General features: G+C 37.5%; 1 protein-coding gene across 12 annotated transcripts in view; it reads right to left on the minus strand.

The window, feature by feature from the left end:
* ankrd26 (ankyrin repeat domain containing 26) overlaps positions 1-20,661 on the minus strand; it is a 161,001-nt gene that overhangs the window by 46,902 nt on the left and 93,438 nt on the right. For all 12 annotated transcript variants that reach the window (XR_011953372.1, XM_072551519.1, XM_072551517.1 and 9 more), the window contains 6 exons: positions 10,424-10,451; positions 7,286-7,427; positions 6,643-6,856; positions 5,024-5,207; positions 3,255-3,389; positions 1,387-2,355 (listed from right to left, as the gene is read on the minus strand). Coding sequence is in view for 11 of the 12 variants with exons in the window: in XM_072551519.1 (XP_072407620.1) it covers positions 1,387-2,355; positions 3,255-3,389; positions 5,024-5,207; positions 6,643-6,856; positions 7,286-7,427; positions 10,424-10,451 (1,672 nt within the window). In the remaining variant the exon portion in view is untranslated. The remainder of the gene's footprint in view (positions 1-1,386; positions 2,356-3,254; positions 3,390-5,023; positions 5,208-6,642; positions 6,857-7,285; positions 7,428-10,423; positions 10,452-20,661) is intronic.

The raw sequence follows: 20,661 nt of genomic DNA on the forward strand, positions 1-20,661 counted from the left end.
GATGGGTTATCCATAAATGTGAGTAGTAGAGTTTATATAGGGAAAGAAGTTTGGAATACAGTTGATTCACAGGATAGAGGTCAAAGTGTTGAAATGGGAATTGGAAGTCTCATAAATGTTTACTTGTTCAAAAGAGGGGCTTAAGAGCTTTGGAAAGAAGCAAATTGTTGCCACCCCTAAGCCCAAGTTTTGGTCAAAAATAAGAAATCAACACAATGAACTCTGATGAGATCATGAATGGCAGCAGCAGTAACGAGGTATTGTTTGAGACTGCTATAGAACATTGTCCAAAGTTCCAGAGTGGATGCTTTGAGCAAGATGGTAAGGAGCTTGATGAGGGCTTCTGGGTGGGAGAGTTATTGAGGGAAGAGGATGGGGTCAGTTTGGGTTGCTGCTCAAGAGGAAACAGCAACAAGCGGTCTTCAGCCTAAACGTGATCTTTTCTGAGCTACACGTGATTCTGAAGAATCACTGAACTCGAAAGGTTGACACTGCTTTCTCTCAACAGATGCTGCCAGATCTGAAATTCTCCAGCAATTTCTGCTATTGTTTCAGATTTACAGCATCTGCAATTTATTTTTTCCCCAACTGGATGTTATCTGATATAGAGGAATTGTCTAATGAGCAAGAGCTAAACTTGGGACTACACTCATTGCAGCTCAGAAGAATGAGAGGTGATCTCTTGAAACATAGAATTCTTAAGAGGCGTGACAGAATAAATATTGAGAGGGCGTTTCCTCTCATGAGTGTGTTTAGGGCGTAGACTTAAATTGGCACCCCTTTATTCTGAGACTGAGATGAAGAGTGCTTTTTCTCTTAAAATTGATTGTCTTTGAACTTCTTGCCACAGATGTGTATGGATAGAGTCCTGTAAGAGATACATAGATCTTGATCAGTTGGGGAATTAAAAGTTACAAGGATAAGACAGAAGGTAGATATGAGGGATGTTGGATCAGCCATTATTCTAATGAATGGGAAAGCAGACTTGAGGGACTGAATGGCCTACTTGTGATCCTATATCTTATAGTCTTACAGCTGCATGCAATGATTATTTGCATTAAAATTCTGTGAGGCATTCTGTATTTAGGGAAATACGAAGCATCGTATAAATTAAATTTCTTTCTTTTTATCTTCAATTTGAAAGTCACCACCACGAACACCATTATTAAAGTTAGGGTATGTAAAATAATTACAATGGAACACAACAGTAGAGTCCAACAGCAGACCAAAAGTATATTGTCCTTATTTATTTTATCAAATTCTATTGAGGGAAGTTTTACTTTCATCATTAGCAGTAAGCTAGCAAAGTCATAAAATTTAATTTAAAATTCAAAAGTGGCAGAAACAAAGTCTGATTAATTATTGAAATCTTAATTACCACAGTACCTCTCGCTCTATCTTCTCATTTTCAAACTTGCAGATTTGTTCTCTTTGTTCAATAGTCTTGCTCACTAGTTCCTTATTCCTCTCTTCCACCAAACATATCTGCCGTTCACCATCTCTTCGAAGTTTAGAAAATATGTCATTGAAGCGGTCCTGAACATCAGTGACTGCTTTTTCCTTCATAATACCTTTGTTTTGTGCATCTTCGAGCTGCTGCCGCAACAGCATGATTTCACTTTGGGCTTGTGCCAATCTCTCTTGCATAGACTCCTGACGAACTGTAAATTTGCTTATCTGTTCTTTTTGCAATTGATTGGTGTGTTCTAGGTCATTTATGCGAGCCTGAGATTGATTCAAGCTCCTCTGAACACTCTCCAACATAAGGTTTTTTTCAGCAAGAGAAAGTGTTGCACGATGAAGTTCACTATCTAACTTATTGGCTTTTGCTTCCTCTTTACTTAATTTTTGCGACAAGCTGTTATTACTCTCACGGAGACTGGAAATTTCATAGTTTCGTTTTTCGTCTGAATGGTGCCATTCATCATGCTCCCTTTGAAGAACTTGTTCAGATTCACATTTAGCTGCCTGACTCCGTTCTAGTTCCTTAAGTGCTATACTTAACTGTGAACGGATAGCTTCCGTTTCAGTCTCTAGTTTTTCTTTATTTTGCTTCTCATGTTCCAGCTTGGAAGTTAACATTGAGATTTCAGTCTTCAATGAATTCAGTTGGCTATTGTACTGCAAAGCGGTGTGAGTTAAAGCTTCTTCGTTAAACTTCAAATCTTTTTTTGTGTCATCTAGCTTTTCTTTCAAAGCCTCAATCTGCTCCATATACTTTCCCTGTTCTTCCTGATTCCGTTCACGGACACGAACCAATTCTAGTTTAAGTACAGCAATTTCATTTTGTAGTGAATGATTTTGCAGCATCACATCTTTTTCATTGTCATTAACATCACAAAGGTGAGTAGCAACCTTCAAGACATAGAATGTGACATTTGAATAAAGGATTCAATGGCAAAACACAAAAGCTAATATCAACATTACAGCAGGAATTAAACTTTTAATTTAACCAGGTAGAAAATCATTGTTTTAATTTTTCTTCAGTCCATTGATTGGTTCAAGGTCTCAATCAGTACTACTTTGTAGCCAATCTCTAAAAGTGCATAGAAATAATCCATAATGCTTTCCTCTTTGATGATACAGTGCAACAATATATAAACATGGCTAGTTCTTTTTTTAAAACAGGACCTGTACATGTGATAGCACGTATAATCTTCATTACACTACCTTAAAAATATAAGAGGACTAAGAAGTTTACATTGAAATATCAAAAAATTGTAATTGAGGATATTGGCTGAAATGAAGAATTGTTGGCAACTTATGTTATCTGGAGGTCAGTTAATAACAGGAAAATTTTAATACAGGTGGTTGCAAATGGAATCAGTTACAGAATTTGCTGACAAACAAGGCGGGTCAATATAAAAGGAGACACCCATTAGTACAGGAAACATTCATATGTTGGGTCTTTAATGTTACATCCATGTCTGAGATCGTGCTTGCTTGGCACAAGTTTTAATAAGTTGGACATTCATAAATCAGGGACCCCCAGTACTTTTCTTAAGGAGAGAGAAACAGACTTGAAGCAATAACTTTGTCTCTCTCTCCACAAATGCCACCAAACTTGCTGAGTTTCTCCAGCACTTGGTTTCCAGCGTCTGCATTAAGTTAAAATTGAAATTCCTAAGAAATTTGAATTTCTTAGTTGATAGTACAGTATTTATAGCAGTCAGATGCTCAAGTAGGAGGATTTATTTTTCCCATCACTTGCATTTGCACAATTTTAAGATAGTCTGTGGTCATTGTTTACATACCTCTGCATTTTTTAATGCCTTCTTGTCCTCCTCTTCTATTCCATGATTTCTGTGCAGATGGCTGTTGACAATTTCTCTGTGAATAGATTGTTCCCGGTTGAATTGCTGTTGTAATTCATTATGATCTTCATGAAGCTAAGCATATTAAACAAAGTTTAATTAATCTGTTGTTACAAAAATTATTTCAGAAATAGTAAGTTCAATAGGATTCTGTATTTTTTGGCACATGGTCTTTGAGTAAACACTGAACAAATTTTACTTTTGTTGCAATTACCTGATTCTATAATATATATATTTCACAAATATAACTTATTGCTTTAAAAAGACATTATAACTGTTGAGAGATTAAAATGTCAAATGAAAAATAAATGGAAACAGCTTATTATTGCCTCAATCCTGAAATTAGCACCATTATAATAAAAAAAATGTTCATTTCATTTCAGAAAAAGGCAGAAAACAAACAATGGATGACCAATCTTTTGTAAGGATAACAGGTGTAGAGTTACTATAATAAAGAATGTGGATTATTCATCGTTCCCAGAGCAAAACAGGTTTCTAAATAAGGGAATTCATTAGTATAGAGAGAGCTAGAGAGCGAGTGAGAGCGCGCACAGGAGCGAGCGAGACAGTGACGCACACAGAGACAGAGGGAGGGACAGAGAGATACTGTCAGAAGCTGTAAAACAGAAGTGAACTGTCTATTAGAAATTATGATTATTTCTGAAGTGAAGTCACTATTCAAAAATGCAGTGCAGCACACATTTGAGTTGAATCTTCCACAACTTGTGAAGTGCCACTGCTTAGCTGGAAAGAAAGACTCGAAAATGACTCATCTTGGTGGATAATAATGGGGAGAATCAAAGTGATATCCTGAGAGCTGTGGCACTTTGGTTTGGTCCATAAAAGTGAAGGAACGTTTAAGAGCTATATACACTCGAATACTTTAAAAAATGGGTAGGAGTAAACCATATTTAGTTAATAGCGTTCACTTTGTTTGAGACTTGTATAGCAAAATAATTTAATTTATGGACTATTTGGCTTCATTCTTTCAGTAATGAATGGGATTTCAAAATTTCTTTGTAATAGTCTCTACTGGGATCATAACAATTTGTTGAATACTTTTATCTGTCACAACAATGAGCAATTATTTCAAATTCTGCATAACTAAAACTTAAATTTCAAAGTCAAATGTTGTAGGATCCCATTACAGTGCAATCTTTGAACTTCTAGACATTACCTAAGTAGCACTAAAAAGCAGCTCATGCTTGAAACTAAAGAATTTGTTTTATTTACAAGGTATCTTTGATGTAGAAATATATGACACTTCAAAACGGTTTCTTAATATGCCTTAAATTGCCTTTTAGATTTCCTTCCTTTTGTACAGACTGCAAGAGGTTTAGGGAATGCAGCTGGAGAGAAAGCAAAGCGACCTGTTTTTCAGAACTGGACTTGAAACATTAACTCTACTTTCTCTCCACTGATGCTGCCAGGTCTGCTGAGCTTATGTAGCAATTTCTGTTTTTGCTTCAGATTTCCAGCATTGGCATCTTTTAGTTTATTTTTGTGTAAAACATTAGTTAAAGCACATTTTTCAAAAAATGAATTAATAAATGTTGGAGAACTCATTTAAAGTTTTTCTTTAAGTACCAATGTAAAGGAAATAATTTAGTTCTCACATGTTCCATAATTCTCTGCACCTATATTTTCCAAAACAAAGTACAGAGTCTTTTTATTAGATCACATCATTACTTTGAAATAAGTCTAACAACCTGTTCTATGTTACTGATCAATGATTTCCTTTCCAGTTCCATGTTTCTTATTATTAGTTCCAATTCTTGTTTTGCTTTCAGCTCCTCACAGTACTGCAATTCCTTTTTTTGGAGTTGTTCACGGCTCTTTTCATATAATATTTCTGCAATCTTCCGTTTTTCCTCCTCTTGTTTCAGACTAAATCTTCATTCAAAAACATTAAAGATCATAGATATAAGAACTATATTGTAAATAATATTTATACACTTCATAAATTCAATCAGATTTTATTTTGCACACATTATAACCATGAATACTATTAAGAGTTTTTAAAATTAAGTTTTTTCTTAAACATCCTGTTCCACGTGCCATTTTGATTACACTACCACTTCTCTGCAGGGGTGACCAAAAAGCCTGAAGAAAGGTTATTCTGCAGAACAATATCCTACAAACGCTGGAGAACATTAGTGTCTTATTTATGAACCAAGATAACAGGCTTGTTTCTTCCCTATAAGCTGTGGGGACATCTTCAAGTCATGAAAAGGCGCGATATAAACACAACTGTTTTCAGAAATTTGGAGGTATCTTGAAGAATACTTCACTGTCATTATTTTGCACAGGAGGAAAATAGACCAGAAAATCACGGCATTTTCTACTGTTTAAAATTAATGGATGGGAAACAGGAGGCACTTTTCTGGGGAGGGAGAGGGGATTCTTAAATACCCAGCATATACATTATGCTGTGTTTACCGAGACTGAAACAATATTGACCAAGCTAATGATTAATCTCCAATGAAAAATTTACAGTGACACTCATCTACCATAAATATCAGTTTCTTTCAAAAAGATAAAAAATGTAACCACCTCAAGTAGCAAGTATTTTTTTGATAGCAAGGTTTTTAAAATAATGTCAAATCTATCAGAACTGGTTAAGGAAAGACGTGAATGCAAATTTACAAATGTGAAAGATTTCAAATGCATTTATTGACTCGTGACAGTAGCACACAAATTGGAGGGGGAGAGTACATTTAATTAGTAGGTGGGAATCTAGCTAGCTTCTTGTCTCTGGTCTGATAAAGTCCAGGGCAAGATGCTTGTAGATGGTCTGCATCCAACTGAGACTCTTAGGTTGGCAATTAATGCTCACTTATGCCCATTCCCACTATTGTTGGTGGAATCATCAGAGAGCCTGAAAAGAAAAACCTTGTCAATGTTTGCTTGGGAGCTTGTGTTAGGCACTCAGTGCCACATTGAAGGAAACAGCAACAGGAATGTGCAGACTATACAATGAAAACCACAATCATTGCCTTCCATCTTTGTTTCTTTGCTTTGATCCTCCTTCCGTCCACTCAACGTTTGCTCGGGTCACTCGGTAATCTTGGTTGATACTCTTAGGGAGGGTGGGATTTCTGTCCCTGGAATCATTAATTCCAGGAAGGCTTGCCACTGGCCTCTGAAATGCATATTTGCACTTCATATAGCACGGCTTTCCCAAGGGAAATAACATGGGAATCTTACCAGCTTTATAGTCAGTCATCAAGACCTTTGCTGGAACATTGATTTTTGATATGTATCAAAACTTAGCATTGATCCAGATATAGAAAACTATATTGACAAATAATATATGCAAGAACATTACTTGACATTATTAAAGTCAGTATCGCTCTCCATTTTCTGACACTCCAGTTTGGATTTCATTTCTTTAGTTTTGTCCAGTGCTTGATGAAGCTCTTTCCGTTCATTTTCCAGATATTTTACTTTCTCTGAAAGTAAGGCATAACGTTTCTTTTCCCGTTCAACTGCTCGCTCATATTCATGAACCAGATTTTGGATTTTCAGTAAACTTATGGAGTCTGTCATTGGAAAAAAAGTCATTATAAAAATAAATTATTTCATTAATTCACTTGACAATGTACAATTTATTAAAAAGTTAGAATTGCCTAATTGATACTGGGTACGAAACACTGCATTTATTGATTTCTCAGATAGGTCACAGAATATAAACTCAAGAACAGACTGAATTCCATCATATGAACAGATTTTTGTTTGATAATTCCTTGCATTATTCATATATATCTTGCTTGCCTGGTGTTAAGTTTTCAGTTATAGTAAAAACTCCATAATCTAGGTCAAAATTGAAGTTGGCAAAATTGTTCTTACTTGCTTATTGTAAATCCTCTTTATAATAATAGAAGAGGAACAAAGTTGAACAATAACATTGGAAAACTTTGCATACAATGCAGTAAGAAGAAGAAAGAGGATTCTGGATTTACCCTCCTTACCTATTGCCTCTGTATCCAGCTGTGCAATTAACAGTGGGGTATTCTTATATGCAGAACTAGGGGATTCTGACCCATCTGTACCAGTATCAGAGGACTGTGTAAGGTCATCCAGATCATCAGAAATATTTACTGGTCTAGTGAACTAAAACAGGCAAATAGAAAAATTGAATTGTGAACATATCAATAAAAGTAAATTACTGTAGAATAAAAATGTGTGAGTGGAAACACTGAATAGGTGAAATAGCAGGTGTAAAGAAAAAAAAGTTACTCTTTCAAGTTGTTGGCCTTACTGTGGAATGGCAAAGTGGAACCAGGGACAAAAAAAAACTAGGCAAAGGAGGTAATGAGACAAGTACAGAAACCTGTCTTGTTACTTTTCAATGTCTAAGCATCATGTTAAAAAAAAGTTTATCTTTACTATCATTCATTTCTGAATGACATGCATCGACCTGAAACACTAGACTTGGGTTTTACTGATAAGCTTGAAATTTCCAAATTGTGGTCATTTATATGACCACATGTATGAATAATGGAATATCTTGTATGTATGTTGCATATTGCAGTCACTTTCTGAAAAGTCTGCAGAGGGGGAGTTATGGGCAGAAGTCATCCCCTCCTTGCTCTTGCACTTGCACTCTACATCCTGCTTAATAAAGCTGAGAAAACTGCCTTCTTTACTTACTGCTCTCTCCACCTGCCCTGACAACTTCAATACCTGTGCACATATACAACCAAGTCCCTTTGTGCCTGCACCTCCTTTAGGATCAGACCTCCTATTTTATATTGTTTTACAATGTTCCTCTGACCAAAGAGTATCACTTTACTCTTATCTGCCACCTACTGACCCACTCCACCAACTTGGCAATGTCCTTTTGGAATTCCACACTATCTTCCTCAAGGCTTACAATTCTTCCAAGTTTAGCGTCATCAGCAAACTTGGAAATTGTCACCTGCACATAAAGATCCAAATCATTAACATTTATGAGGAAAGGCAAGGGTCCCAACACCAACTCCTGGAGAATTTCAATATAAACCTTCCTCCAGCCCAAAAAAAATCCATTGACCATCGCTTTCTACTTTCTATCACTCAGGCAATTTAGCATCCACATTGCCAAAGTCCCTCTTATACCATGGCCTACAACTTGCCTCACAAATCTATTGAAGCATTATATCAAATGCCTTCTGGAAATCCATGTATACTATGTCAAAAGGTTATTCTCATCAACATTTTCCATGACCTCTTCAAAAGTAACAAGGTAAAAACAATAACTGCAGATGCTGAAAACCAAATACTGGATTAGTGGTGCTGGAAGAGCACAGCAGTTCAGGCAGCATCCAAGGAGCAGCGAAATCGACGTTTCGGGCAAAAGCCCTTCATCAGGGCCCGAAACGTCGATTTTGCTGCTCCTTGGATGCTGCCTGAACTGCTGTGCTCTTCCAGCACCACTAATCCACTCTTCAAAAGTATTGCAAGTTAGCTAAACACTATTTCCTCTTTATAAATCCATGCTGGCTCTTCCTAATCAACCCACAATTTTGCATGTGATTCTATCTCAAACAACTGTTTCAAAAAGATTCCCTACGACCAGATTTAATAAATTGGTCTTTAGTTGCTAGGCTTATCCTTCCAACCTTTTTTGAACAAGACCTTAAATGTCGGCAATTCTTCAGTCTTCTAGCACCGCCTCAGAGTCCAGGGAACACTGAAATATTATAGCTAGTGTCTCCACATTTTCTACCCCGACTTCCTTGAAAATCTTTGGATGCATTTCATCTGGCCCCAATGCCTTGTTAACTTTAAGTGCCAACAATCCATCCATCTTCCTTGTTAATTTTGAACCCTTCCAGTGACAGAGTTTCTTCCACTGTCACTGCTGCCTGGGCAACAACCACTTTTTGTAAAGATAGATGACAAATTTCATTTAATATCTCAACCATACTCTTGCCACCATCTATAAATCCCTTTTTGATCTTTGATCAGCCCTAGTTCTCTTTTAATAACTCTATTACTGTTTATATGCCTAAGCTAACTTTGGGATTCCTCATTATGTTAGCTGCTGGCCTTTTCTCATACTTTGTCTTTGCTTTTTACTCCACAAGCCTTTGGTATTCCTGTTGATTGTGTTTTCTGCCTTATACCTGTTATAAAGCACATTTCCTTTCCAAAGTTTAATTTTTACCCCCTTTGCCACCAAGACAGCTCTGAATTTGTTTATTCTACATTTTCCTTGATTGGATCCAAACCATCTACTCCTTAAAACGTGGCCCACAATTCAGTGACTGATCTTCAAGCTAACCCCTTATTACAATCAATCCTTCTCAGTTCTGTTAGAGACCAACTGAAGTCCACTAACTGGCTTTTCTTGCTCTGGGTTGTTGTATGTCATTCTCCAGCATGAACTTACAGTCATATTGTAGAGAACAGCTACTTCAGCCCATTGAGTCTGCACTGACCTATCCACACTAATCTCACTTTCCAGCACTTAGCCCATAGCCTTATGATGACATTTCAAGTGTTCATGTACCTTTTAAAGGTTGTGAGGTTTCCAGCCTCTACTACCCTCCCAGGGGGTGGATACAATGATCCCTGTCTCCGAACCATTCTCTGACTGATACTTGATTCATTTGATCCACGTCATATCCAAGGACCAGGACCAACAATGCATCCTTCTTTGTTGGCCTGGACACATACTGCTAGAGGAGATTCCACCTAACACAATTCAAGAACACGTGCCTCTCATTGCCACAGCGTGATTCAAATCCAGAGCATGAACCTGGCGCTCTGGATTACCAATTCAATGAAGTTACCTCCCCTCCCAACCCTCAAATGATCATTTGTCTCGCGTGCACTTGCATTGCAGATTTAGTGTTTCATGTCACCATGACATCATAATTGAAGTACCAGCATGGAATTATATAAGCAATCTGACTCACTGGCAGCTAGAAATTGAAAGCAAAACTTTGAATACCTAAGAATTTCAAGCCTGATACAAATTTCTGGCTATAAGCTCTTAAGGTTTAGAAATCCAAATGCAATCGACTCTCAATTGTGTGCAGTGCAAACCTGTTTATATTTTGTGCTGAGCTTCTATAAATACAAATCCATGTCATACTTTGGCTCATAAGATTTATAATTACCTTTTTACTTGCAGATGACTTGGAAGGTCTGAAAAAGATATTTAAAAAGGGAGTGTGAACATTCAAATTGTGAACCAAAGTTTAAATGTAACCTGTTATGTCAAAAGATAATACAATTTATTTTGTTCATAATTTGGTTAATAAGATTTTTTTCAACTTGCTATGGTTCAGTGATAGCATTCTCACCTGAGTTTCATTCCAGAGGCTTAACCAAAAAATCTAGGCTAAACAACTCAAAGTCTTCACTTTTCCAAGTAAATTCTCACAACTGAAATAAAAGGACTTACGCCAACTGTAAGAGATGCTCTCTCTCTCTCTCTCTACAAACAATGAACAAAACAGAAATTCAAGCAAAATTAAAAATGCTGTTTCTGCAAATACATTTTGCAAAACCTCAGCAGCAATAAAGTAAAACTGCTATACTCTGAGGTATAGAGGGATCTCAGTGCTCAGTACATGAAAAATAAAAAAAAAATAGTAGGCAGATAGAGTGATTAGGAATGCCAATGGAATTCTGGAGTTTATTGCAAAGTTGATAGAAAAAGTGAATGTTGGGGATATTTTATCACACAGGGCTTCGGTTAGACATTTATTGTCCAGAGAGCAGTTAGGAGTTAACCAGCTTGCTGGGGTGTCTGAAATCCCACACTGGCCAGCCCAGGTAAGGATAGCAGGCATTAGTGAACCAGATTTTCTTTTTAAACTGACAATTGACATGGTTCCCATTCATTTGGTTTTTTTAAAAAAACTGAATTTAAATTTCACACATTCCATGGTAAGATTCAAAACATGGCCAGAACATTAGCCTAGGTTTTTGGATTACTAATGATATTACCTCTATGCCATTACCATCCCTTTTAGTGTTGAAGCATTTAACAGGGGTGATGAACCCTGATTAAGTAGAAAAATTAGCAAGTACGGGAACGTGCCACCTGAAATATATGGTGCCTTAAGGGGTTGAAGAATCAGCAAGTGGGATTAAAATGTTTGACACTTCAAGAAAAACACAAAAATAAAATATCAAATTTTATAATAATTTTTTCCATTTAAAAATAAAAGTTCAACAGTAGCTTCTAATCAAGCGCAACCTTTTTTTGAATCAGAGTCAGTTTAGGTCACTAATTTAAAACACAAAGTAAACCTGTCAGACTTCCTGAGTTCAACAACCTAACAACTCTTCAGCCTTCAATGTCTGGAATCCTATGAATCAAATAAAGCCCAGTAAGTAGATGTTATTATTCCCAGAGTACACTGTAAGAAACCTATCAAGTTGAAACTTGTAAATACATTCAGATTTTTAAAAACTATTGTTATTTTCATTATTGATGTAATGTCCAAATGTCTCACTGAAAATGACAAGTTTAAAAATTAAGCGAATCAATGGAAGATATTCTACTTCAGGAGATTATTCTGAATTCTACTATATGCTCAAATAGGACTCTGTAAAGAATGACTTAAATAATATACATTTAATTTTAATTCCAGTAAAAATGCATGCATAAAAACATGGAGCTGGAGTAGACCCTTGGAGCTTGCCCTGTATTCAATATGATCATGGTTGATCCTTTTTTTCCCCATATCCCTTGATGCCACTGAAGTTTAAAAATTTATCTCTTTCTAAAATATGGTCTGAAACCTTGCCTCTACAGCCTTCTATGGTAGAGAATTCCATAGCACATCAGCAAAACTGAAGAGCTGGCCAGTGATGTCAGGAAGCAAGGTGGAAGACATACCCCTGCCTATACCAATGGTGCTGAGATAGAGATGCTCGAAAGCATCAAGCTCCCAGGAATGATGATTACCAGTACTCTGTCCTGGTTCACCCATGTTGACAATTACAGTCAAGGAAACACAACACCACCCGCTACTTCAGCAGGAGGCTAAGGAAATTCTGCATGTCCATAAAGACACTTAGCAAATTTTATAGATGCACCATAGAAAGCATTCTTTCCAGATGCATCACAGCTTGGTATGGCAACTGCTCTGCCCAGGACCAGAAGAAACTACAGAGACTTGTGAACATAGTCCATCACACAAGCCAACCTTCCATCCATTGACTCCATCTATACCTCTTACTTTGTCAAAAAGGCAGCCAACATAATCAAAGATCCCTCCCACCCAGTTATAATCTCTTCCAACCTCTTCTATCAGGCAGGACATAAAAAAGCTTAAACATACAAAGCAACAGCTACTTCCCCACTGTTATCACACTTCTGAATGGATCTCTCAAATCTGAAATGTAAATGTTGACCTTGCTCTATGTGCACCTTCTCCACAGCTAATTTATTGTATTCTTCACTCTATTACCCTGATGCACTTTGTATGGCATGGTCTGCCTGTACTGTACACAAAACAAAACTTGTCATAAGTACCTAGATAAATAAAAAAAATCAAGGTTCACAACCCTTTAAGAAATCATTCCTCATCTGTTTTAAATGGCCTACCTCTTAGCCTGAGATAGTTACCTCTGCTTCTAGACTCCACAGCCAGAGAAAGCATCTCTCCATATCTAATATGTCCAGCCCAATTATAATTTTACATGCTTCAATTAAATTCTCTCTCATCCATCAATTTCTAGTGGATACAGGCACAATCAAACCAATCTTTCCCTACAGGACAGTCCTCAGTATCAGTTGAGAACGTTTCTGCTGCATTGTCTCTATTATATCTTGAAACAAATACGCCAGGTGTGATCTCATCAGCGCGGTGTATAACTGAAGCAAGACATCCCTATTTTTGAACTCAAATGGACTTGCAATGAAGACCAAGATATGATTTGCCTTCCTAACTGCTTTTTACACCTGCCTGTCTATTTTTACTGTCTGGTGCACAAGGACATTGAAACCACTTTGAACATTCATATTTCCCAATACATAAATAGTACTCTTCCTCTCTATTTCTTACACCAAACTGCAATTGATCACTAATTATTGTCCAATATACCATTTCCTGCTAGTCCCTTATTGGAGAAAATCAATCGGGTTTCTATACTTCCTACACCACTAAAACAGCTCTGATCAGAATTATGAATATCATCCTGTGACTTGACCAATAAAACATTTTATTCTCTCCTTATTATCCTCAACGTACTTCCATCATCAGTTCAGGAGTGGGAATGTGTGCCAATGATTGCACAATGTTCACCACATGAGCAACTCCTCAGATACTGAAGAAGTCCATATCCAAATGCAAGAAGACTTAGACAATATCCAACCTTGGGCGGGAAAATAACATGTAATATTCGCGTCACAAAAGTGCAAGACAATGACCATTTCCACCTCTCAAATCACCAATTGCTCCTTCACATACAATGACATTAACATCACAATCTCCCACTAACAATCTGGGGTTACTATTGGAGAGAAACTCAACTGGGCTCACCTTATAAATACAAGACCAGGCCAGATGCTAGGAATACAACATCAAGGGACTCACCTCCTGGTTTCACAAAGCGTGTTTACCATCAATAACGCGCACATCAGAAGGGTGGTGGAATACTCTCCTCTTGTCTGGATGTGTGCAACTCCAACAACACTCAAGTAGCTTGACAATCCAGGACAAAGCAATCCATTTGATTGGGACCACATGCACACATATCCATTCCCTCCATCACAAATGCTCAGTTACAGCAGTGTGCACTTTCTACAAGATGCACTGCAGAAATTTGCCAAGGGTTCTGAAACAGCATCTTCCAAACCCATGACCATTATCTTCTAGAAGGTCAAAGGCAGCAAAAGTACAGGAACACCACCCCCTACAAGTTCCCTTCTATGATATTCACCATGCTGACTTAGAAACATTGCTGTTCCTTCAGAGTCACTGAGTTAAAATCCTATAATTCCCTTCCCAAAGGCATTGTGGGTCTACTTACAATACATGCAGTATACTGGTTCGAGGAGGCAGCTCATCACACCTTCTCAAGGACAACTAGGAATGGGCAATAAGTGCTTTGCTATGGACCAGGCCAGACCCTCTCAAAACATTTTAAGGTAGTTTAGAACCTAACTTTTCTAGTTTAGATTAGATTACTTACAGTGTGGAAACAGGCTCTTCGGCCCAACAAGCCCCTGCACCTAACACTAAATTGCCCGTAGTGTTAGGTGAAAGGGTAAATGTAGAGGAATGGGTATGGGTGGGTTGCCCTTCAGAGGGTCGATGTGGACTTGTTGGGCCAAAGGGCCTGCTTCCACACTAAGTAATCTAATCTACTCCACACTCCATTGCTCTTGCCTCTTTGCAAACATACTAGTGACAGCAGAGTTCAGAAGATGCCCCTACAGTCATCTCCATTCCTACCATTGCAAAAGTATTGGAAATAAGTGAGGTCTCAGTGAAGCTGACCTGCTGATAAATATCACGCATGAAATTTAACATGCATTCATGTTGACCTGATGTGAGAAGTCACTGAAATATGACATAAGAATTAGGAGCAGGAGTGGGCCATCTGGCACGTCGACAGCATAGGCAATAACAATTTAACATCATCTTATCTTGACCGTTCAAATTCACATCTTTCAACTCATATAGACCCTTCACATATCATAACAGGTGTATATGAAGAGGAAGAAGACTTCTCAAAGGAAGTCACACATTCAAAGTTCACTTACACACAGTCCTCCAGCTCAAATGTACATGCCTTAGTGGTAGCAGCAAGGCAGGTCTTTGGATTCTCTCAGAATCGCACACATCACAACTGGGCACTCATAAGTGGTAAAGAGAAAGAGTAATGGAGAGAGTCTACTTCCAAGAATACAGGATGGTCCAAATTCTAGTCATTTGGGTGTAAATACTGATCACTGAGGACTATTGAAGTGAGCAACTTTTGAGCATCTGTGCAAAATACATACAATATTGTAAACTACCTCCACTGCACTTCAGCCGAAGGGGGACAGATTGAAAGAGTCAGTCTCTCATGCTTTGATGTCTCAGCTGATGTCTATGTTTTTGCAAAAAGTGGCTAATTACATGTAGAATCAGACACAACAGTTGACCAAGTGTATACTGCCCTTCACCAATAATCGGCACTCTTAAGAATTCCAGAAATACAAATCAAACTTATAGTAAGAGTACACAGGATGAATTCAGAGAATACATATAAGATTGCTTTCTCAATAAGTTATCATTTTAATGGACAGTATCATTGAATGATTCTACAATTTATTTCTGATGACAAAGGAACCATCTTTTGCTACAGGCACTGCAAAGTTCAAAGACAATATTTAATGCTTTTGGAAATCCATGTGGATCATTTACAGATCATAAGTATAGGTAATATACTTCAGTCATTCATATTGAATGTGTTCATACAAACAAAGTAAACTCTGGGGGTGAATACCGAGCCCAAAGTAATTCCTGGTATTACTGCACATAAATCATTCTGCAGAAAATTGCTGAGAATCATGCACTTCTATTCCAGTTTTATAGATAGCTTCAGAACTTCCCTGATTAAAAACAGGCCTGAATTTTTTCAGAGCTGTGTAATTGTATATGAGATTCCATGAGTGGCAATCAACAATCAAAACAAGAAACCTCTCTAAATAAGAATAGCTGATAGCCTAAGAAACTTCTATTGTGGTAAACATGGACAAAGTACAATTTCTACCAGTTCTTAATTTACTTTTGCCATTATATTTGCTAAAATTAGCAAACGACAGCAATTTCAGCATTAGAATGTCCTGCTTGTCAATATTAGTATTTAGAATATGAACATTAAGTACCTCACTTCATCTTGAGACATCTCGCTTGTAGTACTGTCAAAGACAGATAAGTCATCCCCATTCATTGCAGGTGTCTGTTGTAGTCTGACCAGTCTCTCAATGCTTTTCAATTCTTGATCAGCTTGCTTTGGCTGATTACATTGATGACTTTCATAATTCTCCTCATCTGTGCCCAAGACAGTCCTTTAAATAAAAATGTTTAACTTGTGTGCATATGTGTATATATATCTATATACATATTTGATTGGTCTCCCACAGTCTTTGCATATGGATTCATGTCGATTAGGTGTATCTTGCACTTTAAAGTGTGCACATAATCAAAGCAGAAAAATGTGTTGCTGGAAAAGCACAGCAGGTCAGGCAGCATCCAAGGAGCAGGGGAATTGATGTTTTGGGCATAAGCCCTTCTTCAGGAATCATTCCTGAAGAAGGGCTTATGCCCGAAATGTTGATACTGTACTGTACTTATACTGTACTGAAATGTAATTTTTCTCTAGGTTATTCAGTATTTCAGGCTGAAATAATTTATTTTATCTGTTCATACTTAACAAATTTTTTAAAACTACATTTGAAGAACTATGTATAATCTGCTCACCCTGCTATAGGAAGGATATTATTAAACTGGAAACAGTGTCTGTTGTAGTCTGACCAGTCTCTCAATGCTTTTCAATTCTTGATCAGCTTGCTTTGGCTGATTACATTGATGACTTTCATAATTCTCCTCATCTGTGCCCAAGACAGTCCTTTAAATAAAAATGTTTAACTTGTGTGCATATGTGTATATATATCTATATACATATTTGATTGGTCTCCCACAGTCTTTGCATATGGATTCATGTCGATTAGGTGTATCTTGCACTTTAAAGTGTGCACATTCCAGCACTATTCCAGCAACACATTTTTCAGCTCTGATCTCCAGCATCTGCAGTCCTTACTTTCTCCTACATAATCAAAGCAGTCTGCTGATGCATCAGCAAACTGATATTTTTGAGCAGGTAACTTGCTCAAATAACAAATTCATTTCTGAAATATTACATTTGTAGCTGAGAATTTGAAGAAAGTGAGGACTGCAAATGCAATAAATCACCTGCAAATACCAACCAAAGCTAAGAATTTTTTTTTTAAATAAAAAAGTAATGGATGTAAACTTAACTGCTATATTTTTCTTCACATTATTAGTTAGAATTTTCCACTGTTAAAGTGATTTTGACCTTTTCTACCCAGGGAAAAATAGAGTTATAGAGTAATGCAGAATGGAAACAGCCCCTTTGGCCCAATTCGTCCATGCCCACCAGGTCTCCTAAACTGAACTAGTCCTATTTGCCTGTGTTTGGCCCATATCCCTCTAAACCTTTCCTATTCATGTATCTGTCCAAATGTCTTTTAAATAATTTAATTGTACCCACCTCTACCACTTCCTCTTGCAGCTCGTTCCATATATGAACCACCCTGTGAAAAGATTTCCCCTCAGGTCCCTTTTAAATCTTTCTCCTCTCACCCTAAAAATATGTTCCCTAGTTTTCAATTGCCCCACCCTTTGCTGTTCACCAATCCATGCTCCTCATGATTTTATAAACTTCTATAAGATTACCCCTCAGCCTCCTCCAGATAAAAACTTCCCAGCCTATCCAGTCTCTTCTTTTAATTCAAACTTTCCACTATTGGTAACATTCTTGTAAATCTTTTTGGCACTGTTTCCAGTTTAATAATATCCTTCCTATAGCAGGGTGAGCAGATTATACATAGTTCTTCAAATGTAGTTTTAAAAAATTTGTTAAGTATGAACAGATAAAATAAATTATTTCAGCCTGAAATACTGAATAACCTAGAGAAAAATTACATTTCAGTACAGTATAAGCCCATTCTGCCCAACTTGTCTGCATCAGCTTTCCAAATGAGTATTTGACTTCACGTCATTATTTTACAAATAACTGCAACTCCAGCTTGAATGTCTTAATTGAACCTGACTCTACTACACAATGTGTTTCAGATCATAATCGCTCATTGGACGACATTTTTCTTTCTCATTTTGCTTTTACCTCCGTGCCGAGTGGGAACAGTTTCTCCCTACATACCATCCAGATCTTTCAGGTTTTGAATACATTTATCAAATCTCTGCATAGTGTCTCTTTTCTAATGCAAAAAAATTGATCATCACAAATCCATCTTCACTGCTGAAGTTCCTCATTCCTGTAAACATTCTCGTGAATCTTTTCTGCACTTGTCCCAGTGTTCACATCCTTCCTAAAGTATGGTGCCCAGAAATGGATTCAATAGGCTAGCTGATGCCAAACTAATGTCTTTGACAAGTTCAAATAAACTCCCTGCTCTTGTAATCTATGTACCTACTAATAAAGCCTAAGATACCGTATTGTATCAACTGCATTCTCAACCTGTCTTGCTACTGTTTATGCACAAACACACACAGAGTGTACATCCTACTGCTGCATTCTCCTTAGCTTCCAGTCTTTAGATTATTTTCTCACATCCTTCCTACCAAAATGAATAATGTCATTTCTTTGCAAGGGACCTATTAATGCATTGCATCAACCTGTCAATTTTCTTTTCAAGTTTTACACTATCGTTCTTACAGTTTACAATGTCTCCAAGTTATGCATCATCAGAAAATATTATTCCCTGTGCACTAAGGCATAGGCCATCAATACACTATCAGGAAAAACAAGGGTTCTGACACTGACCTTTGGGGAACTCCATAACAGATTGACTTCCAGCCAACAAAATACCTACACTGTTTTCTGTAAATCAGCCAAATTCATATCCATGATTCCATTGTCCCTTTTGTTCCACGAGCTATAACTTTGCTCACAGACTGTTGCGTGGCACCGTATCAAGTGTCTTTTGTAATCTATGTACACCACAGCAATATCAATTCCCGAAACAACCTGTCTGTTGCCCCTTCAAACAAAAACTACAGCAAATGAGTAAAATAGGCTTTTCCCTTATAGAAATGTTGGCTCTCCTTAATTAAGGGGTTGTTTCTTCTTGCAACTAATAGTTTTGTCCCAAATTCTTGTATCTAGAAGTTTCTTTCCAGTGAAGCTAATGTAACTGGTTCATGGGTTCTGGCCATATCTTTACAAAGGTGTAACTTTTGCCATTTTCCACTCCGCTGGCACAACTGCTGCGGGCAAGGAAAACTGTAAATTTACTACCAATGCTTCTGCAGTACTCAAATTATCCCTGGATGCATCACATTCCTTCCCACTGCTTTACCAACTTGAAGTAAAGATAACCTCATCAATTGTAATTTAGTGCATCAATTATTTCAGTTTTCACCTGACCCTTGTAGCGCCTTCTTTCTTGATAAAGAAAAATGCAAATTATTACTTTAATATCTCAGCGCTAGCCTATGTGTCAACCCATGTTCTGGTCCCTAATTGCCCCAATGACATATATACCACCCTTTCACCAACATTTCACTCGTTATGCCTAGTGAATAATTTGTGATTCCTCTTTATGTTAGTTGCAAGTCTCTTTTCATACTCCCTCTTTGTTTCTCTTATTTGATTTTTCACCCTCTTGCTGAACCTTCTATCGTCATCCTCATTCACAATAATTTTTTCTATTAGTTGTTTGTCATAAGCATGTCCTTTATATCTTATTTGCCATCCAGGGAGCACTACATTTGTTTTGCCTTTCCTTTTTATGTGAACGTACATAGTTTGGGCACAGTCAAGCCATTCAGCTACCAGTTTCGCTGCCAAACTTTAACTTCAATTTACTCAGACCAAGCCCATTCTTAACTCATTAATTTTTATCTCCCAGTTAATTAATCTTCCTCTGGATTGCTCTTTGTAGTTTTACATAATCAGGCAAAATCTTATGAAACAACAATCACTGTTCCCTAAATATTCTAATACTGAAACTATTTACTTAGCCTACCTCATTCTCTAGAACCAGGTCTAGGTCTAGTAGTGCCTCCTTTCTTGTTGAGGCTGAGAAATTCCATGAAGTGTAGGAATGAGAGTGGACATGGTAATCTTTGTTAATGAAAATAGATCCTCCTCCAAGGACTAACTGGACAAATGAGGCTGGAATGGATCATGTAGCACAGGGAGAACAAGAAGAGGGCAGCTAACAAGACATTTGGAAGACAGGATGAGCAAACTTTTAATATTCCATCTGAATGTCTGAATATACTTGGCAGCAGCATCTTTGAGAAAAGATTTTCCAAGCCTGGGCGGCACAGTGGTTAGCACTGCTGCTTCACAGCGCCAGAGACCCAGGTTCAATTCCCGCCTCAGGCAACTGTCTGTGTGGAGTTTGCACATTCTCCCAGTGTCTGCTGGGGTTCCCTCCAGGTGCTCCAGTTTCCTCCCACAGTCCAAAAACGTGCAGGTTAGGTGAATTGGCCATGCTAAATTGCCCGTAATATTAGGTGAAGGGGTAAATTAGGGAAATGGGTCTGGGTGGGTTGCTCCTCGGAGGGTCGGTGTGGACTTGTTGGGCCGAAGGGCCTGTTTCCACACTGTAAGTAATCTAATCAAGCCATATAGTTAT

The sequence above is a fragment of the Chiloscyllium punctatum genome, chromosome 32 (genome assembly GCF_047496795.1).
Source record: "Chiloscyllium punctatum isolate Juve2018m chromosome 32, sChiPun1.3, whole genome shotgun sequence".
NCBI lineage: Eukaryota > Metazoa > Chordata > Chondrichthyes > Orectolobiformes > Hemiscylliidae > Chiloscyllium > Chiloscyllium punctatum.